Here is a 26,694-nt window from a genome sequence, read left to right as displayed (position 1 = left end):
TCAGTGAAACAAAACAGCTTACATCATATCTTTGAAGTACAAAATTGTAAAGTAAACTGGCCTTACAGTGCTGCAAATTTGGCAGACTCTGGTAGCACCGGACTAGTACTAGCACGATCTTGGCTTTGTACATCTGATCTTTCCTGTTTAGGAAGTTGCTCACAGTGCTTTTCTGTTCCCACCAATTCTTCTTTTTTCTCCGTCATCTGGCTATCTGGAAAACAGGGCAGTGAAGTGGAGCCACTCTCCACAGATGACTTTCAAGAGTTTCGTTTGTTAACTACTGAACAAGAGCATCTAAAAATGAAAATCTAAAACACTGCAGTATTTTCTAGTTTTATGGAAAGCACTACCATTACCTAAAACAATACAACCACAAATCTGAATGAGGAGGTACTCTGACCCTTATGAATGGGCTGTTTCAAGAACATACTGTGTGAAGTAAAGGACAAACAAGAGAGAATTTCTGCTTTGCTTCTCCTATTGTTTCAGAGGGAAGCAATCTGTTCCTAATCTAGACTGGTAAGAGGCTGGTTCCCTGGAGGCTGTAATTTGTTCCCAAGCTGTGTATGCTGGCAGTGGAAAAGCAGAAGCACTGGCCCATTCCCCTTTTACAGAAGGGAAAGCAACACCTACAAAGGAAATAGAGCTCTTGGACAGGAAAGCAGATAGCTGCCTAATCTCTCTTCCCCACTGACCACACATCTGATGCAGGACAAAGGACAAACTGGCAAAACAATTTCACAGCAGATTATCCTATGCTTGGAAAATACAGAACTATAGATTTAAAAATACACATGAAGTATTTGTCCAATTTCTACTACTTTGAGTACAATTATATTTATATTGCCTCTCTACACTATTTATATTGCCTCTCTACACATGCATGTAATTTTTTTTCATATATATATATGTGTACAACATATTCATTGTGAATAATGAAGCATTTTTCAACTGTGCTTTGTTTATAAACCAAAACAATTACCTGTTAGGGTTTTAAAGTGCAACTAAGACAATGATTTCATCAGCACCCTGTGCAGTTGTGCAATTAAATGCTTTAAATGGAAAAATCGGGTGCTTGTTGAAGATGCCTCAGTAAATCCTGTAGCTTTTTGCACCAAGCAAAGTGTATTGAAACATACTTACCCAGACTTCTTGCAATACCTGCTATTTAAACACCTCAGATCAAGGGAAAAAACGCAGAAATTTCACCCCACTGAAAATTCCATATCTTAAGCCATATTTCTCATCAATATAATTACCATCCTAACCTGTAGGAATCATCAGTCAAGAAACACATCTAAATTGGTCTAAGGATTAAAGAGAACGAAGGCTCATAAAGAGATGTTTTTCCATTTATAAGGTCAGCTGATAAAACTGAAAAAAGCATGTGCATATGCAGACCTTTCAGATCATCTGTCTTGTTTTCCTCGAACTGTATCAGCTGATCTACCAACACATTATTTCTATAAACAAACCTACCTTCCTGAGCTAAAACATCTCTACAGCAGTTTCAATTCACAGGGCACCCTTCACACCCTAAAGCCTGTTCTATAAATACAATGAAGCAAGTTTGTATATATACAAATTGTATACAATACAATACTCAAGTTTGGTATAGAAGATACTTTTTTGTGCATGGAGGCAAAATACAATAGGTCTTCCAGATCTATTTTATTCTATCTAGGGGGGGAAAAAAAAAAAAAAAAAAAGCAGTTGGGGAAGAGACAACAATTTTTTCCCCTCCTAGTTAAAGATTTAAACTCCAGTTTAAGCAGAAACTGTGTCATTACTGAAGCATCCCCTTAATGATGTAACCACACCTGTGGGCGGTGATGGAGCCACAGATACCTAATCAAAATGACCTTCCTAAAGGCTTGGGGTGTTCAAACTGTAAGAATAATTGATAGAGATCAGAAACTGCAGTTTAAATAAACTAATTGGTCCCATAGTGCCCCAAACCAGCTTTAGGGCTGGAACAATTAAAAAGATTTTTTAAAATCTGATTATCTAGTGGTTTCAGAACAGGCTTCTCTCTTTTCCATTCCAAACCACAAGCCTTGCAGACTTCTTTTTCCTGCTGTGGTAAAGAGTCATAATAACAAAAACCTAAACATACTACTTCTTATAGGCTTTATATGCCAATCAGACAATACCATGGTGATGAGTACTTCCACCACTGCAAAAGTGGGCCATGATGGCTTTGTGACTGGTTTTCAAGATTACAGCTCTTCTTCTTCCAGGTGACTTACACCTTCAGTATTTAAATGAAGATAGAAGTGTCTAGACTAGGAGTGTCCTGCCAGAGTACGCAATCGGCTCTACGTCACCAAATGCTCCCTGCACACAAACTGTGCTGGCAAAGTTCAAACACCAGGAAAAACCTCTCCCAAGTGCAAGAGCGGACTAAAGAGGACAACATGGCAGTGTACTTGCACTTTTCTCTGTGCCTTTTACCCTTATCCACTGCTCCACATGTCTCCAGCTCATGCACAGCTGGGCTTACAGTAGTATCAAGATCAGACCTAGGCTCCGTAATAACCACATAATTTATCTGGAAATTATATGCCACATGAGTCAGACATGTGAGGTGTAGCTATCAGGACTCATGGCTAAATCAGTCTTGGGGCAGGGTGATTCAGAAGAGTCCTGCATAAACAGCCAAGTTTTGGTCTGTACACCATTTTCATATTTTGACAGAGCACAAGATACAAGCTTAAGTTACAGTGGTAAAATACTTATGAAAAGGAACAATTCTTACAGGTCCTATACATAAGATATTTTCAGTAAACATTTTTTCTGCACTAACAACTTTCAACAGCCTATCAACATTACTTACAAGTATACCATCCCAGTGCTGACAAATGTACCTACAGTACCATACTTTCTTTTGCCATGTAAGTTTTTCACTTGTAGAACAGATTTTAAGCATCCCAGATCATCTTTACAGACAAACCTTTGTTCTACTCTAGGAGGCTGTGAATAATTTTACAGCTGAAATGAAACAGCCTTTGTACATATATTAATACAGTGAGTCCAGAGGAGGGCCACCAAGATGATTAGAGGGATGGAACCTCTCTCCTGCAAGGAAAGGGTGAGAGAGTTGGCTGAGATTTCAGCCTAGACAAAGCTCCAGGCAGACCTAATTGCAGCCTTTCAGTAACTGAAGAGAGACCACCAGAAATCTGAAGAGGGACTTTTTAAAAGAGTGTGTAATGATAGAACAAGGAGGAATGTCCTTCAACTGGAAGAGGGCAGATTTAGATTGGATATTTTAAAGGAATTCTTCACTGTGAAGGTGGTGAGGAACTGGTACAGCTTGCCCTGAGAAGTTATAGATGCCTCATCCCTGGAAGTGTTCAAGGCCAGGTTGGATGGGGCTCTGAGCAACCTGGTCTAGTGAAAGGCATCCCTGCCCAAGGAGAAGGGTGGGGGGATGTTTGAACTAGATGATATTTATTAAGATCCCTTCCAATCTAATCCATTATTTAATTCTGTAATCATGACAACCAACTATCTCAGTGTATCTCAATCTTAAAGTTGCCTTATTATTAGGTAATTAGAATTAAATTTTATTACTAACTTTCATCCAAAGCATTTTTCCTATTTGCGGCCCCTTACTGGAGTCTTCCAAACCTTCTTCCTCATCTTTTACTTACATATCCCTATCCCAGCCTTCATAGCTGACTCCTGTAAAACAAAATGCCACTGCTGTCATAATTTCAAACACCATCTGGTTTGAAAACTGGGCAAGCAGAATTAAGCTAATTAAGCCTGTCTCTCTTCTGTTCATTAATTGCTTTGCTACAGAATCCACTTTCTTCAACAACATTATGCTCCAAAATAGAAATTTTCACTTTAAAATATATTTGCTGCCTGTTCAGCCACAAAGAAATTATTCCAAATCACTCTATGCTTTTGTTAGTACCAGCTTGAAACCAAAGTTCTACAAGCTGTGAACTGTGCCATTCATATATGTGGATTATAAATCCTAAGAACATCCCTAATCCTTTCTTCACCAACTGCTTTAGCAAAAACATCTAGCTTATGCACTTTCTTCTCAACCCAAATTTGCCTATTATGCCACAAATACATTAAAAGAAAAAACTGACATTTAAGCTAATCATCCACCAAACAACAGGAGTGCCCAGGGAATACCACGCTGTCCAGTAACTGCCACAAGAGGTCAGCATGGACACTGAAGCAGCACATGGCATTTTCCAGTAACGAGGATTGCCACATTAATCCTGAAGCAACAGGAAAAACTAGCAATAGGCATTGTACCTACTACAGGAAGTGACTTGCTTGAAACAATCTCCTGCGTCAGCAGCAGAGCTAGGAATTAGTAGCCTAATCACAATACCTACTAATTACATCAGAATACAAACCTCTGAAATAACCTCTTTTTTTTTTTTTTTGCAGCTCTTATACATGTCATCATACGTACTACTACCTCTTCAACACAAAGACCGAAATTTTAAATTTTCAGCCTGTCAAGCCTTACACATTTAGCATGAGATTCAGAGAATTGAATTCTGCACACCAGTTCCTCCACACCCAAAGAGGTGCACCACATGCCATGTGGCCCTTCTCTGGCACAAGAATCAGGGGTGATACACAGCTGCTCCAAAAAGATGAGCTAGCTGCAGGCAGGGCTTTATTTCCTAGGTGCCACCCACCTGCCAGCAAAATCATCTGCTGTCACTTCCCACCACGACTGTCAACTGCACTGGTGACTCAATGCACAAGATCCCTCTTCCCCCTGACTACATGGCATATGATAGTCCTCTTTCTCACATGCAAGGGGGGAAAAAAAAAGAAAAAAAAAAGGAAAAAAAAGGAGAGAGAGTCTAAAAATACCCACAGGAGTATATTTTAGTTTTTTTATAGGAGAAGGGTAATTGCTTGGGATCCAGAACAACTCACTCGAGGTTGTGGTTTGTGCACTGCCCAGAATGATGAGTACCTTTTCTAAAAAGAGCCTGCAAAACATCTAAATTGGGGCCATACAGCCCTAGTTTAGTTTCTCCTGTGCCAGTCCCCACCACTCCCATGGCAGGCTTTGCTCTCTGGGTGATAATACTGCCTGTCCTAGATTACAAGCCAGCTGTGCCAAAGGGACCTACAGGAGGTTTTGCCCTGCATAATTCTGATCACAACTGCTCTTACTTGGTTCAAGACACATCAGAGGGACCCAAAGCAGCCAATAAACCCAGGTTTTCTTACACTTCTCAAAGACTGAAAAAATTTGCAGTTGCACTTTCAACATGCGGGTGGTATAAGTGTGATTCAAAACTGAAAGGACTCTGGTCTGAAAGTCAGTTTTAGCAACAGTGTCAGTGGTATTTTCTCACAATCTAGAGGAGGTGGAGTGGCTATAGAACAGCTCTTAGAGATTTTATATCCTGTATTTTAACAGGTTAAATCTGGCACCCTTAGAAGTGTGAAGAAAGGTTTTCATTTTCTCGTACTGCATTGTACCAAGCTGTCTACAGGCAAAGGCTTATGTGGTCAGGATGATAACTCTTGTACCTTCACAGAACACACAAGTTCTGTGAGGGACCACCCATAACAAAGATCCATCCATGACATTCACTCACTTGCCAGACAGTTCTGATGAGCACATTTCCCCACCTTCCACAAATTATTCTAAATATCAGCTTTCTTTTGCACAGTTCTGAATATCCAGCTTTCCAGGAATTTGCCAAGTTTTTCACATTGCCTAATAAAAATCTTTCTGGGATGTATTTCATGCTCATTTGGACCAGACATCTATTGCTAACTTTTGCCAATTAGACAGTGTGCAAGGTTAACAGAACAAAAACCAAACAGAACCAATCTCCTCCCTCAAAACAACTGGTGCACAGCTTGGCTCTGTATTCCCACACACACACTTTTCTTAACAACCACTCTAATGTGGGAATAATGTTTATTCAGATCTGTTCCAAGATACTGTATTATTAAAGCACATTTACAATTGCAAGGCTGTAAACAAATTAAAGGCTTTCTCATTCCTAAAATTCAGTCTTGCAAAGGGGAAGCTGCCAGTAATGACAGTAATTTATTTTAACAAACAGCACGTTCTGACTAGGCTGGAAAATAAAGCCTACTTGCTCTTAAAAATAACTGCCTTTGAACTACCTCTCCCAAGCTCAAGGAGTTCAGATTGAATCTCCTTTTTCCCACAGCACCAGTTCAAGTTGCAGAAACCACAGGTGCCACCCCTGCTCATGCAAGGCACCCCCTTCCCAGTTCTGGATGACCCTTGCTGAGCCCACACTGCAAACAGAGACACTTAATTACACATGTATGCAGCTCAACTTCACTATCTCACAAAAGTACAGACTTCAGAAATAGAAATAGGAAGATTTAGAATACATATTAGGAAGAAATTCTTTACTGTGAGGGTGGTGAGACACCAAAACAGGTTGCCCAGACCAGCTGTGAATGTCCCGTACCCAGAAGTGTTCAAGGCCGGGTTGGATGGGGCTTTGAGCCTCCTGGCCTAGTGGAAGGTGTCCCTGTCCATGGCAAGGGTTTGGAACTAGATGATGTTTAAGGTTTCTTCCAAACAAAACCATTCTGTAATTCTTTGAAATTCATTTCAAGTCACTAAATGAGAGATTGGTATGAGGGAAGACCAGAATTCTTCTGTTCCCTCATTATCTTGTGTAAGAATCTTGTTCACCGGATCTAAAGCACAATAACTACACACACATTAATAAGTTTTGGGGTTGGGGTTTGGGTTTTGTTTTCACTGTGGAATCTGAGTCTGATTTATTCTGATCATTCATTGCTTTCTTTCATGCAGCAACCTTGCCTGTTCATATTATCTGGGGTACTTGTCTGAAAGGTCTTTTTAGATTAGCCGCACTTTCTCTTTTTTAGTTTTCGTTTAGATTTACCTCTAAAATTCTCCTTTCAAGCTAAGTCACATCACTCAGAAGTACAATTATTGGGCAAACACTCCTTTTTATGGCTGAGGATCAGAAAAAAAAAAATCACAATCTGCTTGCTGCACCCCTCGTGTTGCTGTGTGCTGTTGTGCAGGTAGGTGACTCTGCACCCAGGAATCCAGCAGGGCTCAGCAGGCTCAGGTGAGAAGCAGGGCTTGCTCAGCACTTGTCTTGGGCAACCAGAGCACAGACTGGAGTCAGCAGGGCAGGCTGATAAACTTGATAGAGAAGGACAAAAACTGTAGTGAAGAATAAACAGCCTGAGAAGGCAGGAGAGATGGGTAAGATACACCAGAAGAGAGGCGGCAGGTTTAGGAAAAGTAAAATTCACTTCTCCTGCATTTACCCTTCTTTCAATTCCTCAGAATTCATCAGAAGGGATTGAGAGGAGGGTAAGTGCAGGAGAAGTGAATGTAGGGAGGCAACAGCTTTAGGTGGGCTCAACAGAGTGGAAAAGCCTAAACCAGCAACAATGTGGATTGCTAGGAGGAACAGAAGGAAAGAAGAGAGTGTACCAATATGAAGAAGACAAATAAGGAGGTGGCACAGGAGAGGAGTGCCTAGACTGAGAAGGGATGATTGAGGAAGGAAAGGCACAGAACTAGAAAAAGTGGAAGAAAAAATGGACCCAGTTGAAAGATGGAATGAGATGGGGGTGTAATACATTGGATAGGACAGACTTAGAGAAAGACAGAGTGAAAGGTAAATGGAATCTAAAAGAAAATGACACATTGAGAAGATAAATCTACTTTTTTTTTTTTTAAAACACGATAAAAGCACACATTTCACAATAGTTTTTAAAAACCTTTTAAGTCAGTTGGGCATTTTACATGTAATGGAAGTTTCTTCCAGGAGCAAGATAGTACAAGAGGAGGGAGCAGACAAATAGCAGTGCCAAGCTGCTCTGCTCTTCTAGGGTACCATGAAGTTTCTTACCTTCCATGCAAACTAAGTATTGAGACTGTATCCTCTTAGGCTTTCTTGAAACAGCTTATTATAGCATCTAAGGCAAACCAAACATTTTGGAGAAGGGAAAGATACAGGTTGCCTTATTTCACTTTGACTCAGATCTTCTAAAGTGATTGCACTGATCACCTGGGGAAGTACCCTGAGATTGTATCTGCCTTCACTATACTGTATCTCACATCATCATTACATGGCCCTACTAATTTTACTGGAGGACTGCTAGAGACACTACAAACAACAGTCCTTCCCAACAGAAAAGGGTTACAGAGTCCAGTGACAGCAATGACGATGCTGATTAAAACCAGAAATTTCTATACAAGAGCTATAAATTGTACTGCATTTGGGTTTTTAAATTAGCTGACTGATATTTTTTTAAATAAAAGCCCTCTTGATTAAATGGAAACTTGCATGGGGTATATGCTATTTTTCATTAAAACACTGAAGGCTTTCACTGAAAACAGCCACCAAACTTTCATCCTTGAAATGCAAATATTTTAAGTGAATGAAAATCAAAACTCTTCCTTATTGAGAACTCTTACCTTTTTTTTTTTTTTAATTATAATCCAACCCACAACCATTCAGGAAATTTAGAAATATATGTACGCGTGCACAAATGTGTTATCTAAAAGTTCAACCATCTCCAGTTTTCATACTTAAAGGCACACAGACAACTCCACAACATGCACCTGGTAAGATGTGCAAGGGCAGGTGTAATGCACAGCTATAGACATTTTTGCATGCTTCTGGTACTCCAACAGTCCAGGCACACTATTTTAGTGCAGAATACTAAATACATAATGGATACCTGCTAAGCTTACCACTAGTTTCCTAGAGGAAGAAAAACAATTTTCTTCAAGAACATAAAAATATTTTAAAACTGCAGCTGACACTATCACACATTTTCAATAAAATCACTTTGTCCCACCAAGTCCAGCCTTATCGTGGCCCTATTAGCAAAACCAGTCTTCATCTGGGAATTTGCCTTACTGCAGATATCCAGCTAAGCTGTTCTAAGTAACCAAACTCTTCACAACATCTTTATTCCAAAAGAATTGTAATCCATGCATAATACCTCCAACAAGCCCATTTTCCTTTGTTGTCTCCATTTTGACAGTGGATTGATTAGATGTCTTCATCTTTGAGGTGTTAATGGATTCCAAGAGGGAGACAAATTCTAGAAAGTTAGACTCGTTGGGCATCTGACCTTCTTTAGCTTCTAGATCTGATTTAGAGGTTGGTAAAGTCTTTTCTTTGTCAGATACCTCCACAAAATTCTTACTTAAAAGCACGTCTGTCCCACTGTCTACACTCAACACCCGCATGTGCCTCTTTTCATGAGCAGTTCTGCAGGACTGCGGGTCTAGGTTATGCAAGTCTTCCTTAGAACTTAAATCCACAGTCTGGACATTTTCCAAAGCATTTTCCTGATTTGGATCTGAACAAGTGTTAGTTTCTAGAGGTGTATTAGCTGGGTTGCTGAGCTCCTTTACTGCATCACCTGACTCATAGCCAGAGCATTGGTTGGATGACAGCTCTGCCCTCAGCATTTCTGGAGTTCTGTCACTTTCACTAACTTCTGAGCAAGGTTTAGCTTTACTGTCATCAGACAGGTCAAACGTGATAACAGGGATTCTGAGCTGTTCATTAGTTTGCTGACTTGACCAGCCTGCTCTAACTACACCAGAGTCAAGGGCTGAGCTTGTTCTCTCACTTTCCAGGGCCTGTAAGTGGACAGAGCCAGGTAGGTCACTAAGGGTGGTGTTTGGTGTAGTACTCATTGTGATGACAATTTTAATGGGCTCACACAGCTGGTCTCCAGGAAGAGAATTGTCCACAACTGCAACAGCAGTCTCACTGTCTGAGCAATCAAGGTCCTCATGGCTATTACCAGCATTGCAAGAGCTTTCCATCTGCTCGTGCTCTTTCGTTGCAATAGCATTGCACTGAGGGCAGTAATTGGTAAAGCCTGTCTGTGGCGATCCATCTGGCAATTTCTCTCTTTTGTAGCTTCTAGGATTACTTAAATGGTCTGAAATAACTGAATTTTCACTGTCCCATGGCTCTGAAGAAACTCCAGTCCTTAAAATATCACCTTGTGATGAAGAAATATTGGAGAAGTTCTTAGCTACGTCTCTGTCCACAAGAATATCTTGGGATCCATGGTGGCCACAAGGCTGTCCATTCAATCCTTTTTCCTTTACTCCATCACCAGGAAATGTTTCCATAGCAGCTGGTTTTGTTGCTATTGCTGATGTGGTGGCACCTGAACTGGAGGTTGTAGAAACAGGCAATGTATCTGCTTTGATACAGGGTGAGGTAGATGAAACTGGTGGTGTAGCCTGATCTTCTAGTACCATAACACCTAAGAAAAAAAACATTTGGGCATTAGGTCTCACATGAACACTAAGCATTATTAAAATATGATCTTTAACCAACAAAACCTGATCCAGAGCAGAGCAAAGGAAGCACAGATGATGTAGCTTATTAAAACAGTTCTAAAGCAAGGAGGGCTTTTTTTTGGTGGCTACATATAAAATACTACAAAAGCAAGATAGAACCCTTCCAAGTCAGGACAAGCGTAGCAGCATGTCTATTTAAATAGTCAAAATAGCTGAAGAAACAGCTAGTTTCAAAATCAAAATGTTTTACAGAACTATCCCCACTTAGGGAGAGGTGAAAGAAAAAATAAGCCAATGCTGCAGGTTTGCTACATCACTTTCTGTGATTCCTAAATGGTCACACAGGATATGGTGATCAACCTTAACAAAAACAAAACAAGATTTAAAGTATTAAGACATCTCAAGTGAGGTGGAAGTGTAGGCAAAGTAAATGTACTGGAATATACAACACAGAGCTAAATGTTGACAATCACAACAGAAGTTAACAGCCACATGTTCTAGGGCTCTAAGATGCAATCTAAGTGTTAACTTCCCAGTTTAATGCATTACAGAAGCTCAGAGCTGCCTAAGAAGGTGGGGCAAAGCTTTCATCTCCCTGTACCAAAATGGGGAGAGCTATTTGCACATCCCTCAAAAGGATGCATCCCAGACAGCTTGGCTGATAGCTGAGAAAGCTTAGTCTGTTAGAATACCCTTGAAATTTAGTTCTGGCTCTTCAACTCAGAACCTAATAGGGGACACAACAGAACCTGCCATGGTGTCCTCTGTGCCATTACTTTTTGTGCCAAGCAATGATTAAACAACAGCTTAGGAGATTTATAAAGCCTTTAAAATACCTCTAAGATCTTCAATAGTTTCCCGTGTTGGCAGGTCCTAGAAAATGAAAAGAAACACACAAGATTAACATGGTCATTTATTAAATTCTGTTGGGGAAAAAAAAATCTATCAATGTAGCTATCAATACCTATCTAATTAAAGGTTAATTACAGCATTGGTAAGCTGCTTAAAATCACTGAAATTTGAACATGTACCTTGCACAAAATGCAAGGAGTGAGTGAGGGAGATGGTTATAGAACAGTCATGCTCCAAATTGCATCACTGAAATTGTGTGTGATGTTTGGGGAGGGGAAAGAAAAGCAAAATGTTCTTTAAAAAAAATTTTGCAGTGCCTAATCGAGGTACACTTTTTTTTAATCATTAAGGAATAGAATATGTTCATCTGTTCCACTTATCCAGCTATGTGTTTCCAAAGCACTAGAATGAAAAGTTTGGCCTCTAGCATTGGTAAGTATTTCTCAATGGAAAACTAGAGGACAGAGACATTAAATTAATATAGAATCATTTAGATTCCAAGGAAGCTTTGAAGGTCATTTAGTCCAAATCCCCTCTGCCACACACACACACTCAAAGGAGATACAGTTTGAGCAGGTTGCTCAGCGTCATCTCCAACAGAGCTTTGAAAATCTCCAAAGAAGGAGATTTCACAACTTCTCTGGAAAACCTCTTCCAGTATTTGACCACTCACTTGGTAGGGGAAAAAAAAAAAAAAAAAACCAACACACAAACCACCAAAAACCAAAACAACCCCACACAAAAGACATAAATGTAATTCATCTAACTGTATCTTTCCATGGCTGCAACTGTTTCTTATCCTGCCACTGGGCACCTCTGAGAAGAGTGTGCTCAACGTGCTGTGTAACTTAGTATTAGAAAACTGAAGACAGCAGTAAGCTCTACTTGTATGGTTACGAAAGAGTTTAGCTGTACAAAGGCTGAAACATCCCATCTGCCTGTCCTGACACATCACATTCCTCAATCACCTTGTTGGCCTCTGCTGGATTCTCATCAGCGGGTCAATGTGCATGGGAGCTAACTGGGGAGCTCAAAACCAAACACAACACCTCAGAGGAATACTTCAGGAGTTTAAATTCAACAGCCTAAGTGCACAATTAGGAACAAGACATTGAAAAAAAAATGTCTGGCTCTCTTCTGACTGACAGGCACCAAAACCAAGAGGAAATTATTATTTTCTAAAATTTCATGGTGGTATCCTGGCAGCAAGAACAGGAGACTTGGTTTGACAAGACCCAGCCTACAAGTTTGGAAGTGGAAGACTAGGATGAGATCCCAGGAAGGCATAGGTTTGCAGAATGGACAAATACCAGAATACTGGAGAGTAGGACAGAAACAAGGTGAAAAATACTTTACCTCATTAAAAACAAACAAACAAAAAAAAAACTATTAATGTCTCTGAATCACACAGATGTTACAAAAAGGTAAAAACACTCCAGGGAATGAAGAAACAACTCTGATTCAGATCAGGATTTGAATATTTTGTAGTAAATAGGGATAAAGGGTGGGTGTGGAGGTATATGAGGACAGAATGAAGTATCAAATAGCCACTTATTCAGAAATCACTAACCATCCTCTGCACTGACTGAGGCAGGAGTCCTGTAGAAAAAAATAGCATGGTATCACATAATTAAAGATGTTATCACAGTATGCAAGGGGAGTAGTTTAAGATTATACAGTGTTATTCGGTTTCCTAATTTTTGAAAATTTCTTCAACTTATCATGAGTGTTTCCTATTTTTTTTCTTTAATAACACTTAAATACATCACCTAATCAGTTCATATACCTTCATTTTACTAAGCACAGCCAATGGCATTGAGTGCACATAACGGTAATTTTAACCTCCTCTAGACATCTCCTAGATTTCAATGGCTTTTATGCTTCCTTTAAATACTGAAGAGATAGTTTGGGTTCATTTTATAAGCATAAATCTAGTTACACAAAACCAAATTATTAATGCTCCAGGAAGCAGATCCCTTCAGAGGCAACAAAACAATGCTGACTGCATTAGCCTCTCCCTCCTCTCAAAGCAGCCCCAAAAAACTAGCTGCTCTTGGCAAGATTTGCAAAGGCCACTTGCTGTCTGTAGAGCAGAGAGAGCCCTCCTACGAAGTGCAGCATTATGTATGACAGTTTCAGCTGTGCAAAGCCAAACCTTTAGGACAAGGCTGACAGGCAGCAGTGGCATACCCAGCAGATGGATTCCAAGGGAATGACCCTTCCTCTTGGAGCAGGCCTATGTTACAAGCAATGAGTACCTGGCAATACAAAAGTGTGTGGTGAGTGTGGACTGCTGGAGGTGAGGACACCGCTGGAGGAGTGTACTCACCGTGGCTCCAGGCGAGTCCTGCGAGTGCAGGGCCTGCACTCTGGAACTGTCAGGAATTGTCTGCGTAGAGCCATTTGGGCTGGTCTCACCGACGACGTGATCCCCCAAGTTATTGCTGAAGGGGAAGCACACAAAAGATAAAGCAATGCTTCTCACCACAGGGCATCACAGTGAGCTTTGGGAAGTAGCTCACGAATAAGAACACAACGGGAAGAAGTAGCACAGCACAATGAAGTAACAGCACTTCTTTCCCCTCCAATGATAAAAGCACAGGGCTGTAAAAATACTGTAACACATTTCTGCACTTCCTTCCTCACCAAGACAACTTGATAAAACCAAAAGAATAAAAACCCCTCAATGTAAAATGATTACGGTGTCTTCAGAAGTAGAGCTACGAGAAATAGAATGATATCTCTTCAACCTCCCTACAGCTATATAATGCCATTTAGCCTTCCTGACACAAACAGATTTATTTCCACAAACAGATTTATTGGCACAAAAGGCAATCTGGGGCTTTTCCTTAGACATATGACAGTCAAAAGGTACTCCTTTCACAATTTTTGCTTTGTAAGTCCTTGAGTATGTAAGCCTTATCTAACTGCCTGTTTATCTGGAAATGCCCCATAAAGCACCTACTTGAAATGCAACACAGAGAGTACTAATATAATCATTAGACCAGAAAATAAAACTTTTGCTCTGGTCTAGGCAAAGCAAATATACAGCCATTACTAATTTCACATATTCTAAGGCAATTTATTGATCAGTTCCTTTGTGGATACACTAAACTATCCACTAACTCCTTTTACACATATGTTCTACCAGCTTTTCCATGGATATAAGCAGGTATTTTCGGACAAGGTTTACTATCAATAACCTACAAATATTCTCTTTCTCAGGTATAACACAACAAAAATTCAGTTTAACAAAAAAACACCAAAAAATTTAAAAAAAAAAAAAAAAAACAGAAAAACACCACAGTGAAATGCTGAAAAGCATGAGGTTGGGCTTTTCTATTTGTTCATGGGGTTGTTTTTTTCACCAAAAACTTATTTTTAAAATTCTAAAATTGTACATAAGCAATAAAATTATTTATCTGGGGGGATCTCTTTCCACAATATTTTATTTAGTTAACTGGCTTCAAAAACTTGTTCAACCAACCTGCCAACTATCAAGGTCTGTTTAAAAAATTCTGTCATCCATCTAGTCAAAATAATATTGAGATGTTTATTTTCTGACCAAGTACTAATTAATGGTTTGTCGTGCATACACAAATCAACCTGGGAGGAACAGTCACATGATTTAACATGCAACTTTTAACTAATTCTACCTTTACTTCTCATCCAAAATAGTCTGAAAGGCATAACTCCATCTAAAATAAAAATGTCATGTGGTTAGTGACACACAGAGGCATTTTTCAGAAGAGTCTTGACGCAGGCAGACCTTGACTGTCCCAGCAACATCACTGCCAGGAGTGTAGCACAGGTGTGCATGTGTAAAGACACAGAAGAGCAATAGCACAGAGGAACACAAACTGTCTTGATACTACTTAGTTGGCAAAGAGCTAGCAGTAGCAACTGCAAATGCATCCAAAAAAATACCCTCAGTTCTTTTATACAGAGCTCTCTGTCGAAGCTTGACTGGTAGTTTTAACAAAGCTACTCAATTTAAGCTTGCTTTGGACATTTCTATACTTCTGTCACTTTTAGATGTATCTTATTTCAGCATTTTTCACATCTGTCATAACACTTGGTATCACTGAAAGCCACTTGCCAGCTTCATTTGTTTGTATGACTCAAGCTTGAAAAACCAGCAGGAACATTCTACCAATACACAAATCTGGAAAACGTCAGTACTAGTCTTCATCTCACTGCTGTTTTTACCTCAATACCATCAAAAGAAGCAGCCTTATTGATTATATGCAGCAAAGACTAATTGTACTTGGCTCCTCAGTAGAGAAGCTACAACTGCCTACCAAAAGCCCCTGAGAAATAAAAGCAGTACTAGCTTTCCTCATGAACAGGACCACAGAAGCATCATAATTATCACAACAAAACATAAGGGGGAAAAGCAACTTCTGCATGTAGGTGTGATCTGAGAGGGAAGTTACTGAAAGCACACAAAGGCAACATGATGTTGCCTTGACATCCAAAGCCATGATATTAAAGCACTTTCTTTACCAACAGGTGCCTGCCACTTCCTTGCCTCTTCCCAGCAGGTAAGCACAGTAGGAAGAGGAAGGAGCAGTTTTCCCCAGAAAACTTCTGCCACATTTTCTTCAGGACCTGTTAGCACCTCCAGTGGATATCTCTACCATGTTCACAGTGCCCAGCTGCTGCCCGACCTCTGAATCAGGTGCAGCTCTGCCTGCTTCACCACAAGAACATTTCAGCCACGCAGCTGAAAAGCACTAGGCAAGTTTTTGACAGGGTCATTCTTTATATAGCTGTAAGGAGTAATCTCGCTTTCAACAGACATTTCTGCTGTGCAGGACCATGGTGCAAACTCACCCATTTTACATAATGTGCCAGCAATGCAAGGCAAACCTTACCTACAATTTGAGGACTCAGCTGCTTCTCCTTTTTGAACCTCTGTATCTTTACATTGCCTTCCATTTTTTCTTGAAAGCTTTTGTTGAATTACTTCGCCTTTATCAAACATAAGGTGTAAACGGTAGCTGATCACCTTTATTACCGTGAAGAAAACTGTCACCGAGCTGCAGTACACAAAAACTGTCACTGCATTTGCTGGACAAGCCTACAGAAAGAAATAATGAGGACACAATGGTAACAGTTTGCTTTGAGAAAATGCTGCTACAACTTTTAAATACAATATATGTATTGAGTTCTGCTCATAGAAAAGGTTTAAGGGTTTCTTCAAGTTTCAAACCATTTCACAAGATCTAATCTTTTTATTAGCTGTGGATATTATTTATTATCAAAATCAGCAAAATTGACAAACATTAAGCTTTTAAAAATACTGCAGTCCCATGTTAAAGCAGCTGCAGCCTTTCCTATACTATGAATTCATAAAAATACAGACACAAAATGAAACATTAGTTATCTACAAACACAAAACCTTTAGAAAAATTCTGTCATCTTACTCTATACGTCAGTTATGACTCAATAGCAGAACACTGTCATTTGATGTCCATTTTCTAATACCTCACAACATGTTCCCAAATACCTTAACCACTGAAGAATTTTAAATAATTAGTCAGGACTAGTCAAAACAAATGAATAAAAACACAGTTGGAGAGGCTCCTATCCAGGCTGATGTTCAAGGAGTGAGCGATTGGCTATGTAGTGCTTAGTTGCCAGCTGGGGTTAAACTATGACACAACCTCTTTGAATTCTTTTTCTAAAGTACTTAATTGCTAATTTGCAGCTGTCTGTGATCTGTTTGATGATCTGTGATGAGCACTACAGCTCTTAGTCATTAAAATTAATTACAGTTCAACTATACTCTGTAAAGTTCTTTCAAAGACATGACAGACTAACAACTTTTTTATATACAAATACTTCCTTACAGTACAGGGCAAATCATAGCAATGGACACTTATAGTTATAATTGAAGTACCAAAGTCTTTACCATTATAGTCACAGAACATGCTTATGTATTGTCATTACACAGCTGCAGTCTCACAGTGAGTCTAATCTCAAAGTTTCAGGGGTTTTATTTAAACAGAGATTTACTACATTCTCACACAAGAACAACAACAAAAAAACCCAAGCAACACACAGAAACAAAAAAGGTTTCCAATACTCAGGACTTGCTAAAAGCCTGCTGAAGGTAATTTTTAAGAAAGGTCTTTACTTTGAGACTAAATCCATCATTTTTTAAAATTCATAAATAAATCACACCGACCACACAGATAAAGGGGAGGGAACAAGGCATGCTTATTTCATCTTTAGAACAAGTCACCACATTTATCTTGATGTTGAAATTAATATGTTGAATCATTTCTGTGTTGTGACAAGCAAGTGGGATGCAATTCTGATGCTGCTTTTGGCTCACTGGGACTTCATACCATGAAGATGAAAATTTTCAGGCGAATCCTTTTTTATGACTATTCTGATTCAGATACAAAGAATCTGTTGCACAATAGTGGAGGAGCTATTTAGGACATACGTACTACCAATGATCCCTAATAAGACAGACATGACTTTCTACAAGTTGAGGCTTAAGTCTGGTAAGAGCACTTCATGGTACTTACTGTGTAAATACCAACTCCCAGCATACCCTTCAGTTATTTAGTGAACTCGGGCCAGAGATAGGATCCATTTGCAAGGTCATGTTCTCAGGGTATGAGGCTTAGTAGATGAGGTTGAAGAACTTGAGGTTAAAGAATTTGTGGTTTATGACCAATGTTTTTACAAAACAAGTAAGAAATTGCTTGGTTTCACAAAGAGCGACAGCCAATTATCTGTAATGACTGTTTAAGAGGGATTTGTTCACCTTCCAAGGAATCTCTTCAAGTATATACAAAAAGGCACAGATCAACCACTCACTTATTAAATATCAACTCAGAATGGTCCACTAAGAAAAGAAGTGCTTTATAGGTGACATTCATAAAGCTTAATAAATATTATATTAATAATGTCAAGAGGACACAACAAAAATAGATTTCCAGTAGCGCAGCCTATGCGTGCAGAGAGCATGCTACAAGAGAGACTCAAAGGAAGCTCCCAGATTTTTGAGTGGAAAAAAGGGCCAGTTTTAGCAAATGCTGAGTGCAGCATGTGCTCATCCCTGCCTTGTGACCAGACCTACCGGAGCTGTGCCCTGCGCCAGCCCGTGGTCTCTGTGCCCATCTGTCCAAGACACGCTGTGTTTTAGTGCGCTCACCACACCAAGAAGGCCAATGGCATCTTGTGCATCTTCAATACTCTGAATCTTGGGGCAGGCTGAGTACTACAAGCCAGCAGGTTGCTCTCTGTCCACATGAGGAATTAGGAGAAAGATGATAATGGAAAGCCCTCCATTCTCTGAATCAGGCCTCTTGCATAAGGTACTGGTGTCATATGACTGCAGTTGGTGTTCCCAGGGTCAGACAGGTGAAAGCTATAAAATCCATGCTAAGGAGGAACTAAGTTACAGACCACTGAGGAATTAGATGATAGAGTCACTTTTGATGCACTATAGTTATAATTAGCCTGGTTTTCTATGAAAATGAGGTTTTATAATCACACCGTGTGTCTGTGTATTCATCATTTCCCTCCATCCCCTCAGTTGAAAGGTAGCCAAAGGATTAAAAAATTATTCAGCAAACTTTAAGAGAATACACCCCACTGGGCAAGGTCACAGCAGCACACATCCTCCATTAATGAGAGGAGCCCACACAGCTCTCTGACCTTTTGATGCCACCCCAGTGACAGGAAAAGCTTCAATTAAGTTGACATCTTATTAAAAGCTATGGAAAAAAAATCCACAAATACAAATTCATTAGAAAGCAGGCTTCATGACTTCCCACAGGTTTCTATGGAAGCTGTAGCCCTAGTTTTCTTCATTCTTTCATCCCATTAAAAACTCTACCATAATGTACTTTTTGTTCTCCAGTAGCTTCTGTTGTTGTACCTTGCACCAGAATAGCGTGGGGTCACAGCCAGAAATGCAGGCTGGTGTGCCCCAAATGTGGCCCAACTTACTGCTGCAAATGCAACAGGGTTGACATCACCACGTAAGGAGCACCTTTGCTTGGGGCTTCTGCCTGCCCAGAGATTGTTTTCAGAAGAACAGCCACATTCTCCATCACGTGTCTGCTGGCATCATTTGAGTAGCACAAAGGTGGAGGTGACTGAGATATGCACATAAAGGTATGTAACCTTTGAACAAAACACCACGCCCTGTAAATTGGGCTGAATGATAAAGGGTGCTTAGACCCTGATGCATCCCACCCACTGCTTGAGCCCCTGAGGCATCTAGAGCAAGGTAGTGCTGCACCTGGGCCTCACTGTCTCCAACACAACTGAGGGAAGTGAGTGGTTCAGTCAGCCACTACCATCAGAGATGTGTGTGGGAGATATGACACTGGAGCCAAAGATCCTTGTTTATCTGTTAATTAAGGTGGGTCAATATTAAGAGATAGCCATCACACAATATAAAATATGGGAAAGCAGGTAGCAAATAAAATTCCAGGGGTGTACATTGAGTTCTAAGTGTGTCCTACCACGCAATAAATATAGTATGTAACAGGGTAGCCTATCTCTGCTGCGGAGATATACCTATCCTTAACTTTGACAGAGTGATAGAGTGGGGTAAAAGGCGGCCAAGTGGGACTGGAAGCAGCTGACACACTGCTAGTTTTATCACAATTTACCTCTGAGTAATTTATGTGCCCACACCCTTATACTGCCATGCTGTACTTCTCCTACCACAGCATGATTTGAAGATCTAGTGCGTGAGCAGTAACAACTCTGTAAGTTTAAGGGTTCCCTATCCAACAAAAGGCAGGAGAAACACTCAGTGCATTGTTTTGGGGAGTCACCCAAACACAATGCACATTCTCTTGCAGCTTGTAAAATAAGCTATAGTACAAGTATTTCCCAAAGATGCAGCTCTAGGTCACTGGTGTTTTACTGAGGCTGAATTCAGCCCAGGGGCTGAATACTAATCAGTTATCACTATTTTCATGTGCAAAACACCTAGGGATCCTCAACTGTTTGGTGGAATAAGATAACTTGAATTCTTATTATGAAAGTTGATATGGCACAGTTAGAAGAGATCTCATTGTAATTTCGAAAGTTGATTTGAACAGCAATGATGCTCCAAATAGCCAATGTACATTTTTAATGTTTAAATAATAAAGAAAATAAAGTAATGGAAACAGAGAGCTGCATTTTCAGGGGTGGGGAAAGCTAATAAAGGAATCCTTAGTACCAAAGTAAGCCATGCTGAATAAGCTAGAGAAAGAAATTCTCGATCCACACAACAGAAACAACTTGATACTTTAAGCTTCTCAATGCTACCGTCAGCACGCCTCTGCTGAGCCACTGTGAAAAAACTAAAAACAGATGGATGAGTTTTGCCATTTGATTCAAATCACACTGTTTCAGAGAGACTTCCTGACTTCAACAAAAGATTATCCCAAGCAAATGAAAAATTTAAAAAGTAGTACTCTGATCTGTTTTCATTTTGCCATTTCAAGAAACATCACTGACTGCTTTAGCTGAATCCAAAATATTGGTGTCAGGCATGTAACAAATATCAGCCCAAACATTACTGAATATTATAAACAAAATTTCTTATAAACCAGAAAAAAACCTCTTTCTAAAAAGCAGGTTCAAGTTTCTAAGTGGCAAGAATAAATGTCTTGCATAAAGTTTACAAAGCCTTAGAAACAAGCCACTTGGAAACAAGAAAATGTGTAAGAACATAATTACTGTCAGGCAGCCATCATAATAAACACTTTATTCTTATCAAGGACAAAGAATTCCCATAGGAATATGTTAGCTCAAGAACACAAGTCCAGCATTTAACCAGATGATTCATCAGGAGGTCAGTCAGTCTGCAGAAAAAGCAAGTCCATCTAGACAGGCAAAGATGATGCCCAAGAGAGTTCAGTAGATAAATTACATTTGCTCCCCTTTAAAAAATTACTTCTACCTTAGCTCTGACCTACAACCTAGTGTTCTTTTGTGCAACCTCCACACCTTCTTCAGTTCAGACGTTTTCCACAAGAATCCTTCCAGATACATATGAATATCAACTGGGATAAAAAAGCTAGCCTTCAAATTTTTTTCCTTTTTAATCACACTTATGACTTGGACAGCAAATCCTACAATGTAAGACTCTTACTGGTTTGCATAGGAAACATGCAACCAATCAGAAGAAAGCATATTGTTATTCTGGTTCATTAACTCCATGAGCCACTCTTACAGGAATTCACTGCAATCCACAATGCCACAAATTTCCAATAACAATTCACACTTAAAAATACAAGATTTGCTTTCCACTGGTATTGCAAGGGGATTCATAAATGCTCTTTGCTTTTGATAATCAGGCCCATATCTGACCACGTAGAGTGAAGAAACCTATTTAGAATTATGAGAATTTAGTTGAGTCACTCCAGGAACCAAATGGATGGAAACCGCTTCAAACGGAAACAATATTACCCTGTAATCACTGAAGGACACACCAAAATAGATTCGATGATCCAGCACACTTTAAGCTTTTCTCACACAGTAGGAAAGCACACAAAAACAAGAGCAAAAGTTTCAAGCTTTTCAGGAAAATAAATTTTAAAGTCCAGCAAACAAACTCTAGTCATTATTCACTTGCAAAGTTTAAATTTCAGCACAAAGCAAAAAGCATGTCACAAAAAGCCATGTGATTCACCAGTGACTTTCAGCAAGGCGTATTAATTACATGGTATCTGGATTTTTCCATTTATTTACCCTTCTCAGCAGGTAAGACTGGATCAAACTTAAAAAAACAAAACCAAAACACCTGTCTCCAAAAGAGATTTTTGAACAAACGTCCCACGGTCATTCAGCACTTACAGAGGCCAGCGCCGCACCTCTACCCAACTCCTTCGGCAGGGCTAAGGGTCCGGCCCCCGCCTAGCGCAGCCGGCGGACTCACCCCGTTAACCTTTAGACACAAACCCCTCAGGTAAAGCCCAGAATGCCCAATATTTCAGCCCCCCGGAGGGCAGTATACAGCCGGCTGAGCGCACACGCCCTCGCCGCTGCCGCCTGCGGGCCGGGGCCCGCGGCTCCCACCCCGGCACCCGCTGCCGCCCGCCCCCCAGCCCCTCTCACCAGGTGCAGGGCCATGGGCAGCGTCAGCAGGAACAGCCACAGATAGAGGTGGCAGCTGTTGGTGAAGGCGCCCTGCTCCGGGTCGTGGTACCAGCCCCCGGTCAGCGCCGCCCACACGCCCTGCCCCACCAGCCGCGCCGCCGGCGACACCATGGCCGCCCCCCGCCGCCGCCACCGCCGCCCCTCAGCCGCCCGCGGAGCGGCGGCAGCGCTCGGAGGCCGCGGGGCGGAGCGGGGCCGGGCCGAGCCGCGGCGGAGAGGGGGCGGTTCTGGCGCGGGGGTGTCCGTCACGGCCGCGTCCCGCCCCGGGCACCGCGAGGTGCGTTCACAGGTGCAAAAAAAGCGCGGCACAGGGGCAGCCCCGGCGGCCGCTAGCTGGGCTGCGCGCCTCGCCGGCCACTCCCCCACCGCCGGGTTCTCACTGATCCTGCCCGATACATCACGAGTTTCCGATCTGCGAGCTCTGCCCAACTTTAGTGTCGCCCGTTTTGCGTTGACTTGAGATGTGTTTTGGGCGGGATGTGGGGATATTCCTCCAAAAAAAATTCGGATTCTTTCAAGAATGGGTTTAGGAAAAAGCCCAGTCTGCCCTAGTTGAAGAGTTTCACGCAGCTGACCTCAAACTAGCGGAGTGAGGAGGTAGGGGCGGGTTGGAGGAAGCATAGGCGAAGTGAGGGGGAGGGGGGCTGAAAAGGTGATGGAGATGAGTGGAAGCCTTGGGCAGGGGAGACTAAAGTCGGTGAAGAATGAGGCATAAGGATACCAGGTATATTCTTATGGGACACCTCCGAAGGAAGGGGTACAAGGGTGGGTTGTGAACACCAGGACAACCTCACACGGTGCTCACCACCTCCCATCCCTGACCATCAGAAAATAGTGGTGAAATTCAATCTTAATGTGTCACCGGCCCCTTCTAGGGACAGTTCCACGTGTATGGACCTTTATTACAGTCATTTTTGTGAAGGATGCATGTGTGTAATGGATACATCTATCAACTTGCACATCACCAAATTTACTCTATTTCAGTTGTTCCTGACCGTGGCTATAGTTTCACAAACCAAACATGCCATTCTGCTGCGCTTTGTATGGATTTTTTTTTTTTTTTTTGACAAAAGTAAGAGACCACAGATGCTATTATAGTAATTGTGAGCTCATGAACCACGTACCTCAGCTTTCTTCCCGATGTTGCAGGCAGCGTGGCCATGCTGGATGCTAGTTTTGGCCTGATGGGAGAGATGATACAGCACTGTGAACAAGACTTTGGGAGCAGGGGAGGAATGGCATCGTCTCCCTCAGCAGCACTGCCACCATTAGATGCCTGAGGATCTACAGCCTTGGGGCTTGAATACTTGCTCAGTGTGACCTTGGGAAGTTTCCTGAGCTGTATGAAGGAGACACAGTCCTGGCCATGCCTCATGTGCTACTCCTGTAAACACATCTTGCCCAAACTTCTGCTTTGTTGTAAACTTTTTTTTATCCTTTGCACGTTCTTTTCAAAGATTACACAGTTTATTAAACCAATTGTAATGACTGAATCAAGTGCAATATGCAGCTATGAATAATGTTGTTGATGTATGAGAACTAAAAATGTGAAGTTTCAGAAACTACTTGAGTCATTTTCCCACAGGCAGACTAGCAAAAGATTTTGTTGACGTGCACAGCTCCAAAATAGAAAGGCGGGTAAACTAGGGTGCAAATAGAAAGCTTCTTCAAAACCTCCTCTCTTCTGTTTTTTGAGACCTCTAACTCATGTAGGGTAAAATGTGGAAGGCCTAATAATGCAGACTGCAATTGATATTAGGTTGACTTGTTGTCCTGGTTTTGGCTAGGATAGAGTCAATTTTCTTCTCAGTAGCTGGTACAGTGCTGTGTTTTGGATTCCATATGAGAATACTGTTAGTAACACAGTGATATTTTGGTTGCTGCTATGCCATGTTTGTCTTAAATCTTTTTGTGTCTCATGTCCTGTCAGTGAGGAGGTACAAAAAAGAAAAACTGGGAGGGAGCATAAACAGGACAGGTAACTGAAACTGCCCAAAGGGATATTCTAGACCATCATGCTCAGTATATCAAGTGGGGGGAAGAAAGAGGAGGAGGGGGACATTTGTAGTGATGGTGTCTTAGTTACTTTTCTTCCCAAGTAACTATTACATGTGATGGGACCCTGATCTCCTGGAGGTGACTGAACACCTGCCTGCCCATGGAAAGTGGTAAATTAATTCCTTGTTTTGCTTTGCTTGTGAGTGTGGCTTTCCTTTCCCTATTAAACTGTCTTAACCCACAAGTTTTCTCATTTTTACTCTTCTGATCCTCTCCTCAATCCTACTGGTGGGGGAGTGAGTGAGTGCCTGCGTGGGGCTTGGCTGCTGACTGGGGTTAAACCATGGCACTTGTCCGTAGATCACTCAAATCTTTCAACTCTTCCTCATCTTTGGACAACAAGTATTTTTTTTTGATATAAGGATATTTGCAGTTATGAAGGGTTCCTGTAATTTCCTGGTCAGGATATGTGTTCTGGACACAACGTAGATGCACAGTATTGTAGCTACACAGCTGCAGGAGTGCCAAAGATGAAAAAAAGGGACCTCTTCTCAACAGAGATGCCAGTGAGGGTCTGCGCCGTCTGTACGCTGCTCTTTTAACCGGTAACTCCACTAGGTGGAGCCGTCAGGAAAGTTAAGGGCACTTGACACTGTTTTGGGTCATTATTTGAACTCCTAGGAACAGCAACTATACACCAAGGTCCTGGAGCGCTGGGTGCTGAAGAAACACTGAGCAAAGTCTAACCTGAGTGCAGTGATTGCTAGTGGATAGTTGGCACTTCAGAAAGCAAATTTTGGAATAATAGCTCTAGATAAATATTTAAACATTTCATTGTACTGCAACCAATACCTTGTCTGACCCAAAACATTCCACACTTAATTAGTTCCTGCAGATTCTTTTAGATAACAAAATACAAGGTGGAATTTGTGTGGCAGAACGCTTGTATTACAACATACTTTATGGCTTTTATAATAAGGCAAATATGCAGATAAGGGAAAGGCTTGTAATTACCTCTCTGAATAGCTGCAAGGCAATGTTATATTAAAGGAAATGGGAGAAGACTTGATAGACATGCTGGTTCTGCAATCTTTCCTTTTGGTTAATGTGGTTCAGTAAGTCACTTTAGCATAATTGTATTTTTGTGTTGTGTATAACTATAGTTATATAGTGGAGTAAACAAAAATTTACGATTTTTGAATACTGTAATTCTAATTTTTTTTAATTACTCTCTTTATGTTGAAACCTTAGTTCTGCAGTATCCAGCTGCAAATTTTGTGTTTATGTAGAGATGTACAGTGCTCTGAATGTAGGGTTTTGTGCAAAACATTGAGTGTTCATTGCACCAGGTTATTCTACCCAGCAGTGCAGTTTTACACTTTTCCTGAGCCTTTACTGTCCTCCTCAGGGCCTCTGCTGGCAGCAGCCACATCCATAACCACAGGTCCCACAGCACAGTGATTGGCTCCTGGCATGAAAACTCATTTCCTTCCACTTTGAACCACTGTTTCCCACCACGCTGGTGAGACGGGAGGGCGTCCCCAGCCCACACACTTCCCTCCAACTTCCAAGGAAACTACAAATGTAGTTTAGAAAGTGATACGATTTTTCCACTTAAAACCAGGAGAATCTTTACCTATAAATAGTACCTACACAGCATTTGCTATTTTCAGGCAACCTCTTAATTGAAAGGATTGTGTGATCGCACCACACAGGGCTGGGACTCAGCCTGTGCATGAACAGGGTGGTGAGCAGGGGAGAGTTGGAGTGGGTCCAGAGGAGGGCAACAAAGATAATTAAGGACCTGGAGCATCTCTCACAAGGAGCTGAGGGAACTGGGCCTGTTCAGCCTCGAGAAGAGATGACTGAGATGGACCTCACCAATGTCTATCAGTATCTAAAGGGAGGGTGCCAAAAGCCAGGCTCTTTTCAGTGGGGCTGAGCAATAGGATAAGGGGCAACAGGCAGAAATTTATGCACAGGTAATTCCATCTGAATATGAGGAAGAAATGCTTTACTGTGAGGCTGATTGAACACTGGAACAGATTGTCCAGAGAGGTCGTGGAATCTCCCTCACTGGAGATGTTCAAGAACCACTTGGCCTCAATCCTGTGCCATGTGCTCTAGGATGACGCTGCTTGAGCAGGGAGCTTGGAGCAGATAACCCATTGTGGTCCCTTCCAACCTGACCTATTCTGCGAGAGCCCAGGAGCAGCGGAGGCAGGTGGCAGAGCAAGCACAAACCGCGGAAGCTCGGTTTCTTCAGAACCCGCTTGGGGTTTGTTCCAAACGAGCCCCAATACCGCACAAGGAAGGAGAGAGCAAGCTATGGCGGAGGTACAAGCGCTCGGCCCGGTCTGCAGCCCCCGGGGGGGGTCACAGCTCCCTCCGCC

The 26,694-nt window shown here is 41.4% G+C and overlaps 1 protein-coding gene across 1 annotated transcript in view; it reads right to left on the bottom strand.

Annotated features, from left to right (window-relative positions):
* Positions 1-22,414, bottom strand: part of PCNX2 (pecanex 2) — a 150,885-nt gene extending 128,471 nt beyond the window's left edge. Inside the window, exons 1-6 of the mRNA XM_041485485.1 lie at positions 22,262-22,414; positions 16,051-16,256; positions 13,503-13,617; positions 11,158-11,194; positions 8,995-10,284; positions 67-214 (exon numbers count right to left, since the gene is read on the bottom strand). Coding sequence (XP_041341419.1) covers positions 67-214; positions 8,995-10,284; positions 11,158-11,194; positions 13,503-13,617; positions 16,051-16,256; positions 22,262-22,414 — 1,949 coding nt within the window. The remainder of the gene's footprint in view (positions 1-66; positions 215-8,994; positions 10,285-11,157; positions 11,195-13,502; positions 13,618-16,050; positions 16,257-22,261) is intronic.
* Between the last annotated feature and the right edge of the window lie 4,280 nt (positions 22,415-26,694).

The sequence above is a fragment of the Pyrgilauda ruficollis genome, unplaced genomic scaffold, assembly GCF_017590135.1.
Source record: "Pyrgilauda ruficollis isolate IOZ18807 unplaced genomic scaffold, ASM1759013v1 scaffold70, whole genome shotgun sequence".
In the NCBI taxonomy this organism is placed as follows: Eukaryota; Metazoa; Chordata; class Aves; order Passeriformes; family Passeridae; genus Pyrgilauda; species Pyrgilauda ruficollis.
Note: the sequence above shows the minus strand (reverse complement) of the source record. Positions and strands in the feature narration are given on the sequence as shown.